At 39.2% G+C, this 17,328-nt stretch overlaps 1 protein-coding gene across 4 annotated transcripts in view; it reads left to right on the plus strand.

The window, feature by feature from the left end:
• The window catches only part of large2 (LARGE xylosyl- and glucuronyltransferase 2), a 133,759-nt gene that overhangs the window by 100,285 nt on the left and 16,146 nt on the right, over positions 1-17,328 (plus strand). For all 4 annotated transcript variants that reach the window (XM_049596542.1, XM_049596560.1, XM_049596551.1 and 1 more), the window contains 5 exons: positions 4,232-4,521; positions 6,567-6,649; positions 12,317-12,440; positions 16,168-16,339; positions 17,151-17,255. In XM_049596542.1, coding sequence (XP_049452499.1) covers positions 4,232-4,521; positions 6,567-6,649; positions 12,317-12,440; positions 16,168-16,339; positions 17,151-17,255 — 774 coding nt within the window. The remainder of the gene's footprint in view (positions 1-4,231; positions 4,522-6,566; positions 6,650-12,316; positions 12,441-16,167; positions 16,340-17,150; positions 17,256-17,328) is intronic.

Consider the following 17,328-nt stretch of genomic DNA (forward strand, 5'->3'; position numbering starts at 1 on the left):
ATCCAGTGCAGGAATTTATTTTGGGAATGATGAGTTGTTGCGCTGCAGTGTAGCCATGATGAAGTGAGCTTTAGGAGCGTGTCTGTGCTCTGAGCAGCAACACATGGCTTCAAAAATAACCAGCGTCTCCTGCTACCACATGTTTCTCTGCAGATCAGATTTTGGTCATTCTATCTTTCTTCTTCTCTTCCTCGCTCTCCATCTCTTCCTTCCTGTCAGATTCAGAGATTCTTTTTTGGCAGGACTGTAGTTAAATACAGTATTGCCAGATCATTTTCACAAGTTTTACAATGTGAGTATAATAAATCAAAATGGTTTACACCTTAGTACTTTATATACAGTATATATGATACACAGTGGTGCAAAGTATTATCTAAGTGCAGTTCTAAAGCACTTGTACCCTGCATTTTTTAATGTTATGCCACTTTATATTTCTGCTCTACTACATTTATGTGACAGCTACTTTGCAGATCAAAAAGATTATAAAGCCAGAGTGAGCCTATAAATTGCATTACAGGAAATCAAACCACCCAATAGTGTGTAGAATGTAAAAACAATAAAATTTTGTTTATATGTGTGTGTAAAAATAATCCAATAGAACAATACATAATGATACACAGGAAGTTTTTCCCGCGTTGTAGATGCTTTTATATTTAATTCAGTAAACTTTGCAGATAATACTTTTACTTGAGTCAAACTTTGATTGCAAAACGTTTTAATACACTCGAGTATTTTGTTAACTTACCTTTGAATGCTGTTGTTGTGTGTATGCTGTATATATATGTGTGTGTGAATGCTGTATATATATATATATATATGTACAGTCAGAAAGTTTAGACAGAATTTGAGGGTGCTTCCTTCCTTCCTTCCTCAGATTAGGGTGTGAACATTCCCAGCATGCCTCACTTCAGCTGTGGGCCAGCTGCTGCCCCAACAGGGTGACGGAGGAGGAGGAGGAGCAGGAGGAGGAGGAGGAGGAGGGAAAGACAGAGACTGTGAGTGAGGTGAAAGAGAGAGTGAAAGACGGAGACAGAGGAAATTAGAGACACAGAGCAAAAAGAGGTAGGGGAGATGGAGGCAAAGAGAAACGGACATAAAGTAGACAAAGAGAGAATGAAAATGGGAGATGATCAGAGATAGATGGAGAGATAGAGGGAAAGTAGAGAAGGACATGGAGAGAAAGATGGATGGAGGAGAAATGTATGAGAGACAGGACACAGAGAGAAGAGGATGAAGAAGAGATGAAGACAGAACTACAGATAAAGACAGATATACAGAGGGAAGGAAGTGGAAGACAGTAAAAGATAAAGAGAGGGAGAGCAAGAAAAAGAAAAGAGGGACAGAGAAGGAACACTCACGCTGGTCAATGCAGAGTTTATTTAACAAACAGGAAGAAAAAGTGCATTTGTTAGGGACTATTTTCAGTTGCAGATTAATCCACATTTGGTGCTCTAGTGAGTATGTGGGGCAGTAGGGCGGTGTATGAGGGAGTCCAAATAAAATACTCTGTGTGTGTGTGTGTGTGTGTGTGTGTGTGTGTGTGTGTGTGTGTGTGTGTGTGTGTGAGAGAGAGAGAGAGAGAGAGAGAGATGCATTAAGCTCCTGGCAGAATTTAAATATTCACAAGAAAACATGAATTAAAAACATCTTTTGAGCTTTGTGGTTTTTTCACTGCCCTCTCTGGCCCTGTAACATTTCCATGCGCCAGAGTACAGAGTCTGAGGTTAAAATCAGGAAACAACAATAGAACAAATAACTGCTCTGTTTTTGGTGGTTGTGACTATTAGAACCATTGCATCAAATTAACTCAGAGTATCAGGCTGAAAATGTTTTGTCATAGCTTACATATCTCTGTGGTTTTCTCATGAAAGAAGCAGCCAACCTGTGACTGGCAATAACTGATTTTTAAACAGTTTTTAACAGAAACAAGGAAGTGAACACAACGTTACCATACTGTCACCTTCTTAAGTTAATATGTTGAACTTGTTTAGTTACACATCTAGTGGTTACCCAGCAGCATGATCATTTGTTTGGAGGATTTGTGTTTGTTTAAGTCCAATAGTCACTCTCTTTTACTTCTGTTTTTGGTCTCCACCAGCTATTGAGGGAAACCAGTCTCTGTAGCTGCTAAATGTTCCACTTTCTTCACCAGCTTGTCTATAACTGTGTCTGTCGCCATTTGCTGCTGAGCAGATAGTGTACAGTGGCTTTTTACAGTGTTTTTTCTGAGTGAACCAGAACAGTGAAGTGAGTCAGACAGATAAAAAATGAGCTGAAACTTACTTCAAAGCTCTGTAAAGCTGAGGGGAGCTGCAGATTCAACTGATTATTCTCTGGAGGTTCATCAGTACCAGAGACCCCTGAGCCTCTTAACAATCAACAGATAGAATGAAGATTTTTTTTTTTGCCGGCTCTGTATTGCCTCCGTCTTTTATTCGCCTTCTCTCTGCCTCTTTCCTTGTTAGTCTAACTGTCAAGAGGTTGGGTACAAAAAAACTTCAATTAATAGCCCGGGCTATTATTTGCTTAAATCACTGAACTCAACAGGCTTATATTTGGGACAGGCGTCTATATGGAATAGGCCCTAAATTCCTTTTACAAAAAACTGTTGCTCAGCAAAGATGGGAAATATGATTAAATTGTGTATTTGAACCAGTATGAATATTACAAGAAGTATGCTTCGAATAACAAATCAATCATGCGTTATGCTATGACACTCGTTTTACAGCACTTGAGGGTTACAGCACCCAGCATACCAACACAACACTTTTTCCAACAATATTCATAACTTGAACTGATTTTTATAAAAATACTTTTGATTCTTTTGATCAGTAGACCCTTACTTACAAGAGAAATATAAATAACTTACTGGGTAATCAAGGAATGGACACATATTCTGACTTTATGACAGCCTCAGAGGAAGGGAGTCACCACTTGTTTTTTCGCCATACCCGTACATACAGGCCTTTTATTTATTTATTTTTTTTCCCGTCAAAATTTGTCTACACCAGGCTAGTAAAAGAGACTGGGTGTTTAACTGGGACTAGGCTTTTAATTGTTTTACGGTAGAAACTATAGAGTACCTTGATTTAAACGTCAGTAGGGATTTTAAAACATTTTTATTCCCTGTCCATTATATTGATGTTAGTGCCAACCAAGCAGCAACCTCTGGGGCTGAAAAATGAAGCCAACACTGAAGTGCTAAAACTGCAGTTCCTCTAATGGCCACTTGAGGCTGACTTCAGAAGCCAGTCAATCCCCATAGACCCCATGTTAAAATGCCCAATTTTACAGCAGAAATAAACAAGTTTGCAGCCTGGTATTTAAAAACAGGGGGTTTGGTTTCTATGGCTCAGTTCATGACAACTGCACAGGGGGTGAATTTTTTTTATAACTCACCGGTTAAAATGTTATTATGGCCTACAGTTACACTAGGGCTGGGCGATAATGCCAAAAATATTATCACAAAAAATATCATACCAGTCGATATCGATAGTTATCACACGAGAAAAGCCAAGTTTTAAGTTTAAAGGTGGAATTTTTTCACCTGAGTAATAGTTACTACTACTTAAAATTAATCCTAACTGATATATTTTCAAATAAGTCCTCAGAAGGGACTCAGTAAAGCACACATCTCTGCTAGTACTCACATTTTTAGTGTCCTCAGTAACAGACTGTTCCACAGCCCGACCTGAAGCACTCTGAGGGAATATTCACACCCCAGTTTGTCAGAAAAGAGGGAGGGCTGAAAGAAGGTGCAGAGAAAGGAGAGAAAGAAGTGTGATGAACCAATTTTCGAGTGTTAGACTCACAAGAACATGTCACTTACAAATTCTCTGTACCATGAAGAAGAAAAATGTGAAAACGTGATGTCACCTTGAAGTTTGTGAAGTGATGATTTGGCGCCTGGAGTTCAGGTTTACAGTTAGAAGAGAAGACTTAGAAGACAAAGCCTGTTAGCAGCTGCTATTCTGGATATGCTAAAATATAACTGCAGATATTAGTGTCACCTTTGAGGAAAACATCTGCATTTCCTGTCATGGTTCAGTGATTTCATGTATCTTTATACAAAGGTGTACAGTTTTGAGGTTCTGGTAATTGAGTCTGAATGTGTGCCTCCACTGGGCTGCATTGTAAATAACAAACAGTATGACATTTTAGCAAATGACAATAAATATTAGTCTTTGAAATACGCTGCAGAGTCTGACAGTCTCTCTGTCTACCTCCACAGATGGGCGCTCCCTCCTCCTGGCTCCCTGTCTGGCCGACACACCAGCAGCTCAAGTCCTAGAGCGAGCCGTCCTCGAGTCTCGGGTTCGAGAAGTGGAGGAAGAGAATCGACAGATCCGGCTGCAGCTCAGCCAATCACAAGGCACCGCTGCCCAGTTGCCGGATGGTAATTATGGCAACCAGCAGTGGGGAGCCTCCGCAGACACGGGACCAGAGGACGGGGACAACACAGCGGAGGAGAAGAACAACCATACGGAGTGTCCTCGATCACCCACTGTCCAGAAGTGTGAGGTCAGCAAACGCAACAATCAACACTTGGAAACAATAGAACACAACAAGATGTCCTAATAAAAGACAAGGCAGAAGTGAAGAGTATTTCTATTTCAGAGTACCTCCAAATGTATTAACACACTTATGCCAAAAGATACAAGTCAAGCTGCTAAAAACATAACTTAAAAATTTGTTTTCGGTGTCACCCATAGATTCAGGGTTTTTATCCAGTTATACTGCATTCAGCATCAGTATTTCTGTTTTGGTTACATGGAATTTCAGAGTGTGCACTGATTTAGAACAGTTGTTAAACAGTATACCAGATCTTTGTGTGAGGTGTCCTGTTTCATGATTTTAATGCATAACTGCCAACCATCAGATAATAGTTCCTCACCGGCTCCCTCCCTAACTTATTCATGACTTAAGCCGGCAGTCTGCCAACCACAATTTTTGCACTTTTGTCCAGGTGTGATGAGCGCCTTCTTTTCTTTTGAGCATTAAAATGGAGGACAGTGTCAAAAAATACCACACTCAAAGTTTTAGCTTTATGCCGGTATACTAAGTATAATCCATTTATGTTCACCACTTTGGTCTTGACTGAAATATCTCAACAACTATTCAAAAGAGTATCACAAAATTTGGTTCCCAGATAATGAATTTTGATGATCCTCAGACTTCGTCTCCAGCACCACCATGAGGTTCATATTAGTGGTTTTGAGGAAAACAGTTCAGCAGCAATAGAATGGATTGTGGTGACTCACGGTTCAGACATTTGCTAACGCTAACATTAGCACTAACTTATTTCGCAGTAAAGTAAAACTGATGAAATCAAGCAAGTATAGTTATATGGCTTTGTTTACTTTTTTCAGAGCCCTCTTTGTACAGTACTGACGTGTTGTAGAACTTCTGGTGCTCACAGACAGCAATAGTAAAGAAGTCCTCCATTTCTGATTTTTGGTAATGTTAGGAGAATTTCAATGCTGATAGGCTTTATTGACACAGTATCACGCAGTTTTTTTGCTTAGGTTGAAACATTTCAACTCACCCAGGGCAAATGTGTGTCTTTGCATTGACTTTGTATTAAATACTGCGTGAAAAGTTTGCTTTGCCTTTGGTCTGACTACACCTCAGTCTTGTTTCAGTGTGAATGTACTCCAAACTATTAACGTTATCAGTTTATACAGTACAACTAACACAAGAGGTGTTACTTATTTGTGTATGTCAGCTACAGGCCATTGCACTTGAAGCTGTCAATCTTGCTGCACTTCCTGCTGGTTACTGCTAGAGGTCACCAAAGGTCACAGGCTGTCTTGTGCATCTCAGAAAATTCCTTTAAACGCACCAGTTAGCACCACAGTGACACAATACATTTACATGGTAAATACAAGCAGTGCTGGTTGAACAACGATTGTGTTGTGTGAAAAATATATCCAAATGAGAGTTTTTGTGTATATTTACTGTAAATTACATTAAATAAATTACCACCACACCTCAGCGTATCCCAGCAGTTAATACAAACTAATTGATGAAGAAGCCAGGAGAAGGTTGACAGGGACTAAAATCCGAGGGAACACACTCACTCTTTGAAAAGTTGGAGCTCAAAGGCTGGAAACCACATCAAAGACTTTTTGCTGCTGAAAAGCAAGTGACGTGAAATCATACATATCTGAGAGGCTAAATATAAAATTTCACATCAGAGAGGGGAGTGAATGTCCTGTTGTGTGAAGTTGTCGGGGTAAGCTGCTTGTATCTCCAAAAGGGGGTGACGGCTCAGAAACCAAAAAGTGAAACTTCTGGGGGTTTTTTTTAGATTTACAGAAGCAAAAACTCACAACTAAGTTGTTGGGATTGTGGTTGCATGTTGTCGTTTCATTCTGCTAAAAAAAAGACTTGAATTACAGACAGAAGGACGCTGTGAACTTGTGATGAAAGCTGTCAGCACCCACAGTGTTTAAGTGTAGACGAGTGTAGTGAAATGACTTCTGTTTGCCTCTTGAAACTGAAACTCTGAGCTGTTAAACTTCTTCATGGTGGCTACTGCATCATCCTGCCTTCTGTCTCCACAGCTGATCCATGTAGCGTGCGTTTGTGCTGGTCACAACGCCAGCAGGGATGTGGTCACGCTGGTCAAGTCTGTCCTCTTTCACAGGTGAGTTGATTCCTTCACAACAGTTAAATGTTATTAGGCTGACCTTTTGTTCAACAGACCTTTCCTTAATCTCTTCCTTCCTCTCTGTCCCTGAACCTACAAACTTGTTTTCAACTCCACTTCAGCTTTTTCTTTCTTTCTTTCTTTGCTGAAGTGGACGTGGCCATACCTGGATTTGTACAAGCCTTGAAAATCCTTGAATAGTAGCTGACCGAAAAGAAAAATATCAAGATAGATTTTGTAAATGAAAGGATGCAGCACAGGAAGTCCAGGAAAACTCTCTTCATCATAGTCTCATTTCCCTCCAAATTTAAAAGTGCCAAATTAAAAATTATCTGTATTTCTGTGCTTCTGCACTGGCAATCACCATGGCTGGAGGGTTTCTGTTTTCAGGTTGTTCATCATTATGCACTTCTGTACCTATGTGTTGCATGCAAAAGTCTGGGTACCCCTGATCAAAATTTCATCGACTGTGAACAGCTAAGCAAGTAAAAGATGAACTGATTACTAAAAGGCAAAAAGTTAAAGATGACACATTTCTTCAATATTTGAAGCAAGATTACTTTTTTTATTTCAGTCCTTTACAGTTTCAACAAGTGCCCTTGTATCCATCTCATTCTCATGAATGAGATATCTCTGCAACACCTTGCAGGAACCTCCTCAAATTTGGCAAAACCATCCCCTTGGACAAAAGGGTGAACTGAGTAGAGTTTGGTGGTCAAAGGTCAGTGTGACCTCACAAAACATGTTTATGGCCATGACTCAAGAATTCATACGTTAATTCTGATGTTAAATAGAACAAGATGATTAAGTGACATTTTATATCCAACAGGTGAAAGGTCACCTTCACGGTGACATCATAATGGTCTGCAAAATAACTTTTCTGGCCATTAGTCAACATCTTGTCTGAGGGATAGAAGGGGAGACCAGTGGTCAGATACTAAATTGGTGACACTGATCTTGGGTGTCCACCTTGAAACTGTGCTGATTGTCTCAGTCTTGTGTTCTGCCGTTATGCAGCTTCTTTGCAGCAACATTTAAAGCATTGACAACTGCCATGGCTTCTTATGAGTCTGGACAGACATGGATGAAAACTGTGACTGCAAGTTGACTGGTCGCGGAGGAGTACAATCACAAGGCTTTAATTCTAAATGTTTATATGTTTACATGAGAAGATAGTCTTTCAGGATTGACTAATATTTAAAAGGTGAAGGAGATTTTAGACACTTTGAATCCTACAGGGAAATGTGACTTCTTAATTTCACCACAGTAGGTGCAGGCTGTCTTTAGCAAAGCTTGCAAAAGAAAATCAACAGGTCCCGAGGGCTTGCCTGCCTTTTTGTTAAAAAGTGGTGCTGTGGAATTTTCTGTTACCTGGTGTCCCATTTTTCAGCGGTCACTCAACAGTCACACAGTGCCAGGTCTGTGGATCTGTCATTGTTCCGGTCCCTAAGGTTTCATGTCCAGCTGTGAATAATGACTACAGACCTCTCTCTTTAACATCTGTTGTTATTAGTTTAGTTTAGTTTAGTTTCTTTTATTCCCGTGTCATGCACCTAAAAGTGCCCAACCCTCATGGGTTTATAAGACACCAAAAGAGATAGTTGCAGCATTCACAGATAATTCATAACAATTCAGTTCATTTCAAAATAACAAAAAAGAAACAAACATACTATAACAGCTCATTCTTGAACAAAGTATTCTGTCTTCTCTCCCAGGCCTTGCAAACAAAATCTGCAACAAAAAAGGTTCCCTTCCTGAAACATAGTTCAAGCTTTTCATAATCATCCAACTCAAAGAAAGAAACATAGAAGGAAGACATTCTACGTAATAATACCTCCCTCTCAGCCTCATAAGCAGGACAATAAAACAAAAAATGAACTTCGTTCTCAGTTTCCCCTAATTGACACAATAAACAAAGCCTGTCCTCTTCTGGACAGTTACTAAACCTATCAGTCCCTAGAGCTAGAGGTAATGTTCCTGAACGTAGCTGTGCACAAAGAGATCTTTGTCTTTTGTTAAAATTATAACTCACAAAGGGTTCTGTGCTTTGCTTCATCCAGTTTTATCTCCATTGTATCCATTCTAGCTGAGAGCTGTCCAATGTCCAAATCATGGTTGTCTTGAACTTGCCTTATTTTATTGTCCAGTTCCGCTTTAAATTCCTTGCGGTTTTCTGCAATAAGTTGCTCTAGCCGTTCAACCTTACAGTCCAGAAGTTTGTTGAGGGAGGAATGCACCTCATTAATCTGTACTTTGAAGGAAGCGCTCTGTGATTTGAGCGTCTAATCTCTACACGGCGTGACCTGAGTTCTGCCATGATAGCGTTCAGATCACTGTTTGCAGTTTCTTTCTTGTCCCTTTGTCGCATTGACATCGCTCCTTTATCAGTCATGTTGCATGTAAACGCCAGACTGATTTTTAGCACAGATTTCGTAAGTATAAACCTGGTAAATTAACTTTTCCTCATCTAGCATGTGAACAACTTTCATTCAAACGCCGCAACGCCAGCGCATACATATCCGTGATTGTTTTGAAAGGATCATTGTCAATATGCTTAAATCTGAGGTTGTTGGTTGTTTAGATCCTCTACAGTTTGCCTTGAGACAGGGTCGTAGCACTTTAGATGCAGCTATTTCTGTCACTCACTTAATTAATAAACATCAAGAGGACCCCAAAGCATATGTTAGTTTTATTTGCACATTTTAGTTCAGCTTTTAACACAGTCCAACCCTACCTGATCAATCAGAAGTTAATCAACATGAAGGTGAATTCTTTTATCATTAAATGGTTTTATTCTTTCTTAACGAATAGGATCCAACAAGTCAGAGTGAACAGCTCACTCTCAGCAGTAAAACAGTGTAGCACAGGTGTGCCTCAGGGCTGTGTCAGTTCTCCTGTACTCTTTACATTGTACACCAATGAATGTAGGAGTTCACATCCCAACAATCATGTCATCAAATTTTCAGATGACACCATCATCTTGAGCCTGTTAGATGTGAATGTTTGCCCCTCTGTGTATTTCAGTGAGATAGCCACTTTTAAGACCTGGTGTGATAACAACTATGTTGTATTAACCACAAAAAAAACTGAGATGATCTTCGACCCTGAGGTCAACTAGATAAAAAACAACAAGCTAACATTAGCCTATAGCCTACTTTAACAAACTAACTTACCACAGGGGCAGAAACAGAAAACATCGTCTTCAGACCCAGCGTGACTGTCGTGTTGAGTTGAGTTGAGTTGAGTGTGTGTTCATGCGCACGCGTGTGGAGTCAGATCAGGTGCAGCAAAAGCCACTGTATTTTTGCTGTTCATAAGTTTTTATTGAAATTATTCAAGCAACAAAAGCGACGTACAGATACCCATACATAATGACGTTGTAAATAGCACCCATTTCCATATTGCTTTGACTTTTTTTTTTCTGTCCCGGAATTGTCCCAGACACATCATCTTTGTGTCCCAGTAGCAATTTTTATAGTCCCCGGGGCGTCAGGACACTGTTTTGAGCTCTGAGAGCATATTATTTATTTATACGACACTGTTCCCACTTTAGATCCGGTAGCTGCAAAGGATCATTATTAACTATTAATAACACCTAATTAATTTAATCTGATAGAATCTTATAGTGTCTTATATAGTGTCTCTGTCCAGATCTCTGCACTCCTCTGACTCCGGCCTACTCTCCATCCCTCACTCCCACCTCTGACCCCACCCTCTGGAACCCCCCCCCCTCACTGGACATTTTCAAATCCACCCTCAAAACTCATCTGTTCACCATAGCTTTTTAATTCGATAATCCATCTCATGCCCAGTGTACCATCACACAGATTCTTTGCTTTCTTCTGTTGTTTGTTATAGTTTTGTTCCTTTTCTGTACTGCTTGTGTTGTATTGTATTGTTCTGTTGGTGTTATTGTTTCCTTCCTTCCTTACTATGTATTGTAAAGTGACCTTGGGTTTTTTGAAAGGCGCTATATAAATTAAAGTTATTGTTATTATTATTATTATTATTATTATTATTATTATTATTAAGTTTCTATTAAGTGCTTATAATGCTCCTATATGCAATAACAACTGTGTTAATTATGCTATAATTAACACTTACATAGTCTTATCAATGATAATAAACATCTTATACATGCTCATTAACGATTAATTGGTGCTTATTAAGCATTAATTAATGCTTATTACAGTACCTTAATATATTTAGTTTTACTGTAAAACAGTGAAGAGATGGCTGTCCTATTTTTCTAACGCCTCTAATTCTCAGGATTTATATGCTGAGAAGATTGAAGGGTTTTGTTGCCATTTTCTGGATCTGACCTCATTCACCACTGCTCTCATGGATTTGTTCCTTTTATAGATATAGATATAGAGCCTTTCAAAGATTAAAACATCAATGTAGTTATTTTTTCTTATATTTGACCGCAACCTGTTTGAAGTGCTGTTGGTTTGAGAATGAATTGGATGTTCTTTTTAGCTATATTTGAAACTGATTTTAATTTCAATATCAAATGAGCAACACCAGCATTTTTGATCATATTCACTAATATTTCAAGACCAACAGAATAATGTGTTCTATGAATATGCTAACAGTATTTTTGCATTTAAAAAAAAAAAAAAAAACATTTTGGACAAAAATATGAGAAATACAAAGTCAATTTTACATTTACATTTTTTGTTTGTTTTGTTTCATCTCCTCATGTCACTTTGAATTGTATAAAAGAAAATAACAATAATAATGAAAAAAATATTCTTGTTGAGGTATAGCAGAACACATAGTCATATTCAGTGATCGTTCAGTGTCCTGTTGCCTCCCTCTCCTCTATGGTCGTCTTGTCCATGTGTCACTGTCACCGTCATGGAGATCCGGTTTTGTCCCACCAAACTCATTTGCTCTTTCGTCCAAATCGGATTCAGAATGTTGATCTAACAGGAATTATTGCCATCTGAGTCCATCAACATCTCCATGGCTTGCACACCTGCAAACTTTTCTGTCAGCGCTGGAATTTTTCTTGCAGTTCACAAGCTGCTACATTTCTGGAAACAACACCTGGTTTCTAGCGCATCTTCTTCCTTTGTTTTTGGACACAGCAGTGCTGTTCTTTTTCACAAGATGCGTAACAGTGCCCCCTATCCCCCCCCCCCCATCTTATAACAGTGAAAACACGGATTGCCGGAATATCTCATCAGTGGCAGGGAAAGAAAAGAAAGGAAAAAAATCAAGATGGTAGATGGTTTGAGTTGTTTAAAGTGGTACCTAAAACTTTTATTTTGTGTTTTAAAACAATTTTTTTAGTTATTCTGTTCTCCTCTTCATTTATTTAGTTTAGGGTGGGAAGGGTCTGTGTAGTGGATGGGTGGGTAATTGGAGGGCTCTTGAATTTTGCTGCTATTAAGAGTCCATTGCCTGCTGCATTGACTGTTTTGTTTGTTATAAAAACTGAAAAATAAACCTTGATTAAAAAAAGGTGGTATTAGCTGCATGGTAAATGAGGACACTGATGCTTTGAGACCATCCCAGCCCAAATCTGCCCCAAACACTAAACTGCCAGCCAGATAAGCTTTATTGTTAAAGAAGGAGCTGTGTCAGTGGAACATAATCACCCTGTTTCCCAGAAGGAACCTCTCAACATTGACATCTCTTTTTCTTTCTATTTCTCAGGAGAAATCCTCTCCACTTTCATTTCATCACCGACACAGTAGCCAACCGCATCCTGAGCTCTCTGTTTCAGTCCTGGATGGTCCCATCTGTGCAAGTCAGCTTCTACGATGCAGATGAACTCAAGGTAAGAGGCCATGAACATACACACCCCTCATCTCAAACACACCATGTCAGTCTTCATCTGAACACCTCCACATATCCCTGCTTCCTGCTCTCTGTTAGGACAAGGTGAGTCAAAGTCAAATCCTACATTTACCATATCAAAGGAAATTCTCTCAATGCCAAAGCAGCAGTGAGTTGTGAGGATACGGACAGGAGTCGACTCAAATGTATTTATAAATCTACCTTAACAGAAGAGATTCACCTTGGAGGAGCTTTACACGGCATCAAAGAGCGAGAAACATCAATGCAAAAGCTGCATGGTACAGACGCATCACTAATTCTAAAACAGGAGGTCACACCTTGTGTCTTTAGGTGCCTGTCACATTAAGAGAGATCAGAGGATTGTTTAAGATGCTGCTCAGTGTTAACTGGATGTAATTCAGGATGTGGTAAAGGGTCAATCTTCAGTTTAGCCTACATTAGACTCACGACCAGATTCAAGAAGGGTGGACCTAGTTTGTATCAAAGAAAGAAGTATGAGGAGTATGAGGAGAGGAGAAAAGAAAAGAAATCAGACAATATTCACACTTAAGAAACAGGAATCAATCAGAAAATTTTGCCTTTTAAATAGCAATAATAATATCAGTTATCAACCAGATTTATCGATTATCAAATTGGGTGGCAGTTAATTTAATAGTTGGCAACTACTTGATTAATCATTGTAGTACTACTGACAAATATAACATTTTTTCACCATCATTTGACAACTCACTCTAAACCAAAATCAGGAAATCTTTAATGTCTTCATATACAGTATGTTAAAGGACCCAAAGCTACAGTAAGTAACTTTTGGTCACTGTCACTATGTTCACATAGCACTAAATGAGACAAATCATCTGTTAAAAAAAAGTCCTCTGCCTGCTGTTTTGCTGTTTTATAGTATCTCTAATGTCCTTACTGTATGTGAATGAAAACAACCAATCAGAGCCGAAGAGTCTCTAACATCAGTCATTTCAGTCACTGCTCCTTAAGGCTCAGGTAGGATCAAATATGAATCAATATTCTGTAAATGCATTGCCTAGTTCTCATCTCACATGTTTTCAGAAACACCTTTCAGTGACTGTTTCACTGTAGAATGAGACATTTTGTAACCTGGCTGCCATGTTGGATACAGTTAAGTGGAGGACCAAGCATTGCCCACCAGCAGGATCAACTTTCTCATTTTCCAGCTTAACAGTCACTAAAATATGTTTCTGGAAACATCTGAGGTGAGAAATGGGCAATAAAATAACAGAATCTCGATTCATATTTGATCAGCACCGCCTAGTTTGACAGTTTGACTGCAGTTCACAAGTAGTGATTTACACAACTGACAGCTGTGTTAGAGACTCCTTGGCTCTGATTGGCTGTTACTGACAGAGCCGCAGTCTGACTTGCGAAAGCCATTGGAGGCAGTAGGAGGGGAGGAGAGACATGATTTTTTTTCACAGACTGTATTCCCTTTTACACTGTCTATTCAAAGCAGGAATATCCCGCCGTTATGTCGCCTGTCATTCTTTGCATAAGGTATGGGGGAGAGTTGTCTCACCTTTAAGCCGCCACAAGAGGTAGTTACAGTGCCGAAATGATGTCTGACAGCTGGAAAGATGGATCATGAGCAGGACAGTTGTGACATTTTGACAATGTGCTATGTGTGCGACCCACCCCAGGAGATTTTAAAAGTAGCTGTTAGCAGTCAGCAGTTAACTCAAAGAAGAGAAACAGTGGCTGTAAATGTCTGCATATTGGGAAAAACAATGAGGTCTGGGAGCTCCTTAGCAGTGGATGAGATCAGACACCATATAACAGGGACAGTTAATGATTGTTATTGCCATGTTATGCCATTATTTTTGTTTATAAAGCACACCAATATGTATATATCAGCAGAGGCTGCTATCAGCCTACACACATGGCCTACGCTGTTGTGAGCATCTATACTTGCGCGGTGATCTGTCTGTGTCACTCTGCAATTACACTTCCAACACACTAGTTGGTGATGGGATTTCTGTGAAGTGCTGTAATGTTTAGTTGATTCAGAACACACCCAAAACACACAATAAATTAATGGAGACAATTTCAATGACAAGATTTCCTCTACTCACTTGAAGCCAGGGACAACAGCAACATTTAACGAAGGTAACATTACACAATTTGACTCCATTACAACTCACAAGGTTCACTGACAAAACAACTGTCTTATACTAAAAACTAAATGCAACATGCTAATGTTACTAGCACAAGCCTATGTTATTTGACATTGTATGAATTAGACTATTGTGTAGCAGAGAAAGCCAGGATAAATCACACACAAGTCTAAAAATGCTGTTTTGTGGATGCTTTATTGTCTTCACAATTAATTATTTCTTATCTGTAAAATAAAAGTTAATAAAAGGTTTGTTTACACTTAGGGAAATGGTTTTATGTTTACAAAAATGTACAGGAGGTCTGCTTCACTGACAGGAGGTCTGTGTCACCACAACGTATAGTTACATACCTACATAATGTAGGTATGTCAGGCTGTGGCATAGGTACGGCATCGATTTTACACAACAGTATAAAGCCCACTTTACATGTCACACCTGTCAATGCTTCATTTGTTACCATGATGCTGGCATGCTGTCAAAAATCACATACTGAAGCCAAATGACGCCACTGTTGTTTGGTTTGGTAGCAGCTCTTCACTGTGATCTCGGTTTGAAAAGAGTGTCATGTACTTCTTTAAGAATGTAATGCCAGTTTCAGCAAATATGACACAAAGTTTTTTTTTTCATAAAAGTTACCAACTGTAAGACAAATTGAAGAATAAAAGCCCTTTAATACAAGCATGCTGAGGTTCCACTTGACTTAACAAAACCACAGAAAAGATAAAAGAGTACAAGGTTATCAACTGACCAGTAAAATTTGCTTCCTGGTGTTTTTGAAAGAAACCTTGTCTCTAACAACCGTATGGAGTACATTGTGACTACAAATTCATTAAGAGTCAATCTCACAGATTTTGTGTGGTACACCCTGCTTAAATTTAAACCACGACAATCACCACTATGGAGGGGTTGAGGTTTTCACTTGACAGCAGCAATCTGTAATTGAGTTGGACGAGCTGTTGAAACACTTTTCTCCCAAAGTCAAGTGACACTTCAGCACAAAAACACCAAATCATTTATTATAACGTCAAGTTGATGAATGTGCACTCAAGAGTGATGCCAATGTAAGGAATGAGCATGGATAAGTGTGTGTGTGTGTGTGTGTGTGTGTGTGTGTGTATGACTCCAACCTTCATTCCCCTCCTTCACATCATCACATTCTCCTCCCTCACCGTCTTTGTGCTGAACAATGACTCCTTTGTGTTGTCAGATGCTTCGACCTGCAGCCTCTCTCTTCAGTTTTCATTAACTCACATTAAACTGGAGAGAAACAGGCGAGACTCTAAGCCGATTATATTTGCAGATGATGCACTTATGCAGATCCAATTACTCTGAATCAAGAGAATTAATTAAAAGACACTATTTGCAGATTCAGAGAAAAAAACACATTGAGCCTTTTACAAAATATGCTGAATGTGGCTTTGTGTTAACCCACACACAGCTCATATAAAATGAACACTGGATTCATCAGTCAGTTTAAAAGAAAAGATGGCTTTTAAATGTATAAATGAAAGCTAAAGATTTACAATGAAAATAAAATGTATCTTGTTTTCTTGTTTGTCCTTTCAGTCGGAGGTGTCGTGGATACCCAACAAACATTACTCAGGTATTTACGGCTTGATGAAGCTGACGCTAACCAAAGCTTTGCCCTCAGACCTATCAAAGGTCATCGTCCTTGACACGGACATCACCTTCGCCACCGACATCGCTGAGCTCTGGGGCATTTTTAGGAAGTTCACGGGTGAGATGTTTTGGATTTTGTGCTGTATTGAAGAAATCCTGTCTTTGAATTTTAGCTCTGTGGTGACAGTTTTAAGGTTTTGTAGGAGGATGCTAAGTTCAAGCTTCACACTTTTAGGGATGTAGTATGTTTTCTTTAGTGTGCGCCTGAAAATAAAAATCCTTGTGTTTTTGTTACCTTATAATGAGCCATGAATACATATCTACACAGGGAGTGGCTCCTTTTTTATGGAGATCACCGCATTACACCGCCATGTTTCTACGGTAGCCCAGATTGGACAAACCAAACACTGGCTATAGATAGGGACATTCATGTTTTTGCATCAGCCACCATAGTCAATGGCCCCTCTACGACAAAGGCGTTGGAAAAACACACATTTTTTAATGTGAAAATGCTGTATACAGTGTATTTGCCAGTTAAATCACCAGATCCATTTGTTATGGAGAGGAAGAGACCACTGTGGATAATTTGGCTCCCAGTAAAAACCTCTTGAACAATGAACACTGACAGAAATCTGACTGTGAGAAGTTTCAGAAAAAAAAGAATCTGGGTTTAAAAAGGTTGCTTGGTTAAAATCTGTACTTTAGGAGATAAACAAACAAATGGGACTGAAAATAATCTTTTAATTCAGAATTTCTTATTCAGGGATTATTTAATTGGCATTACACCTAACATGTTGCTGTTCAACATGCCTACAAAGTATCAGCGAACCAAAGAAATGTATTTCTTTCAATTATTCATATAACTGCCGCATGCTTATTATAGAATTGATGTGTTTGCTCATCAGTGATGTTGGTTGTGCTGTCTGCAGATAAACAGGTGATCGGCCTGGTGGAGAACCAGAGCGACTGGTACCTAGGGAACTTGTGGAAGAACCACAAACCCTGGCCTGCGTTGGGACGAGGCTTCAACACAGGTAAGAGCTGTTTTTCTGGACAGATCCTTACTGACTTTCTGGTTTAAAAGAAACAATCTGGGGCGGCAGTAGC

This window comes from Epinephelus fuscoguttatus, linkage group LG2 (genome assembly GCF_011397635.1).
Source record: "Epinephelus fuscoguttatus linkage group LG2, E.fuscoguttatus.final_Chr_v1".
In the NCBI taxonomy this organism is placed as follows: Eukaryota; Metazoa; Chordata; class Actinopteri; order Perciformes; family Serranidae; genus Epinephelus; species Epinephelus fuscoguttatus.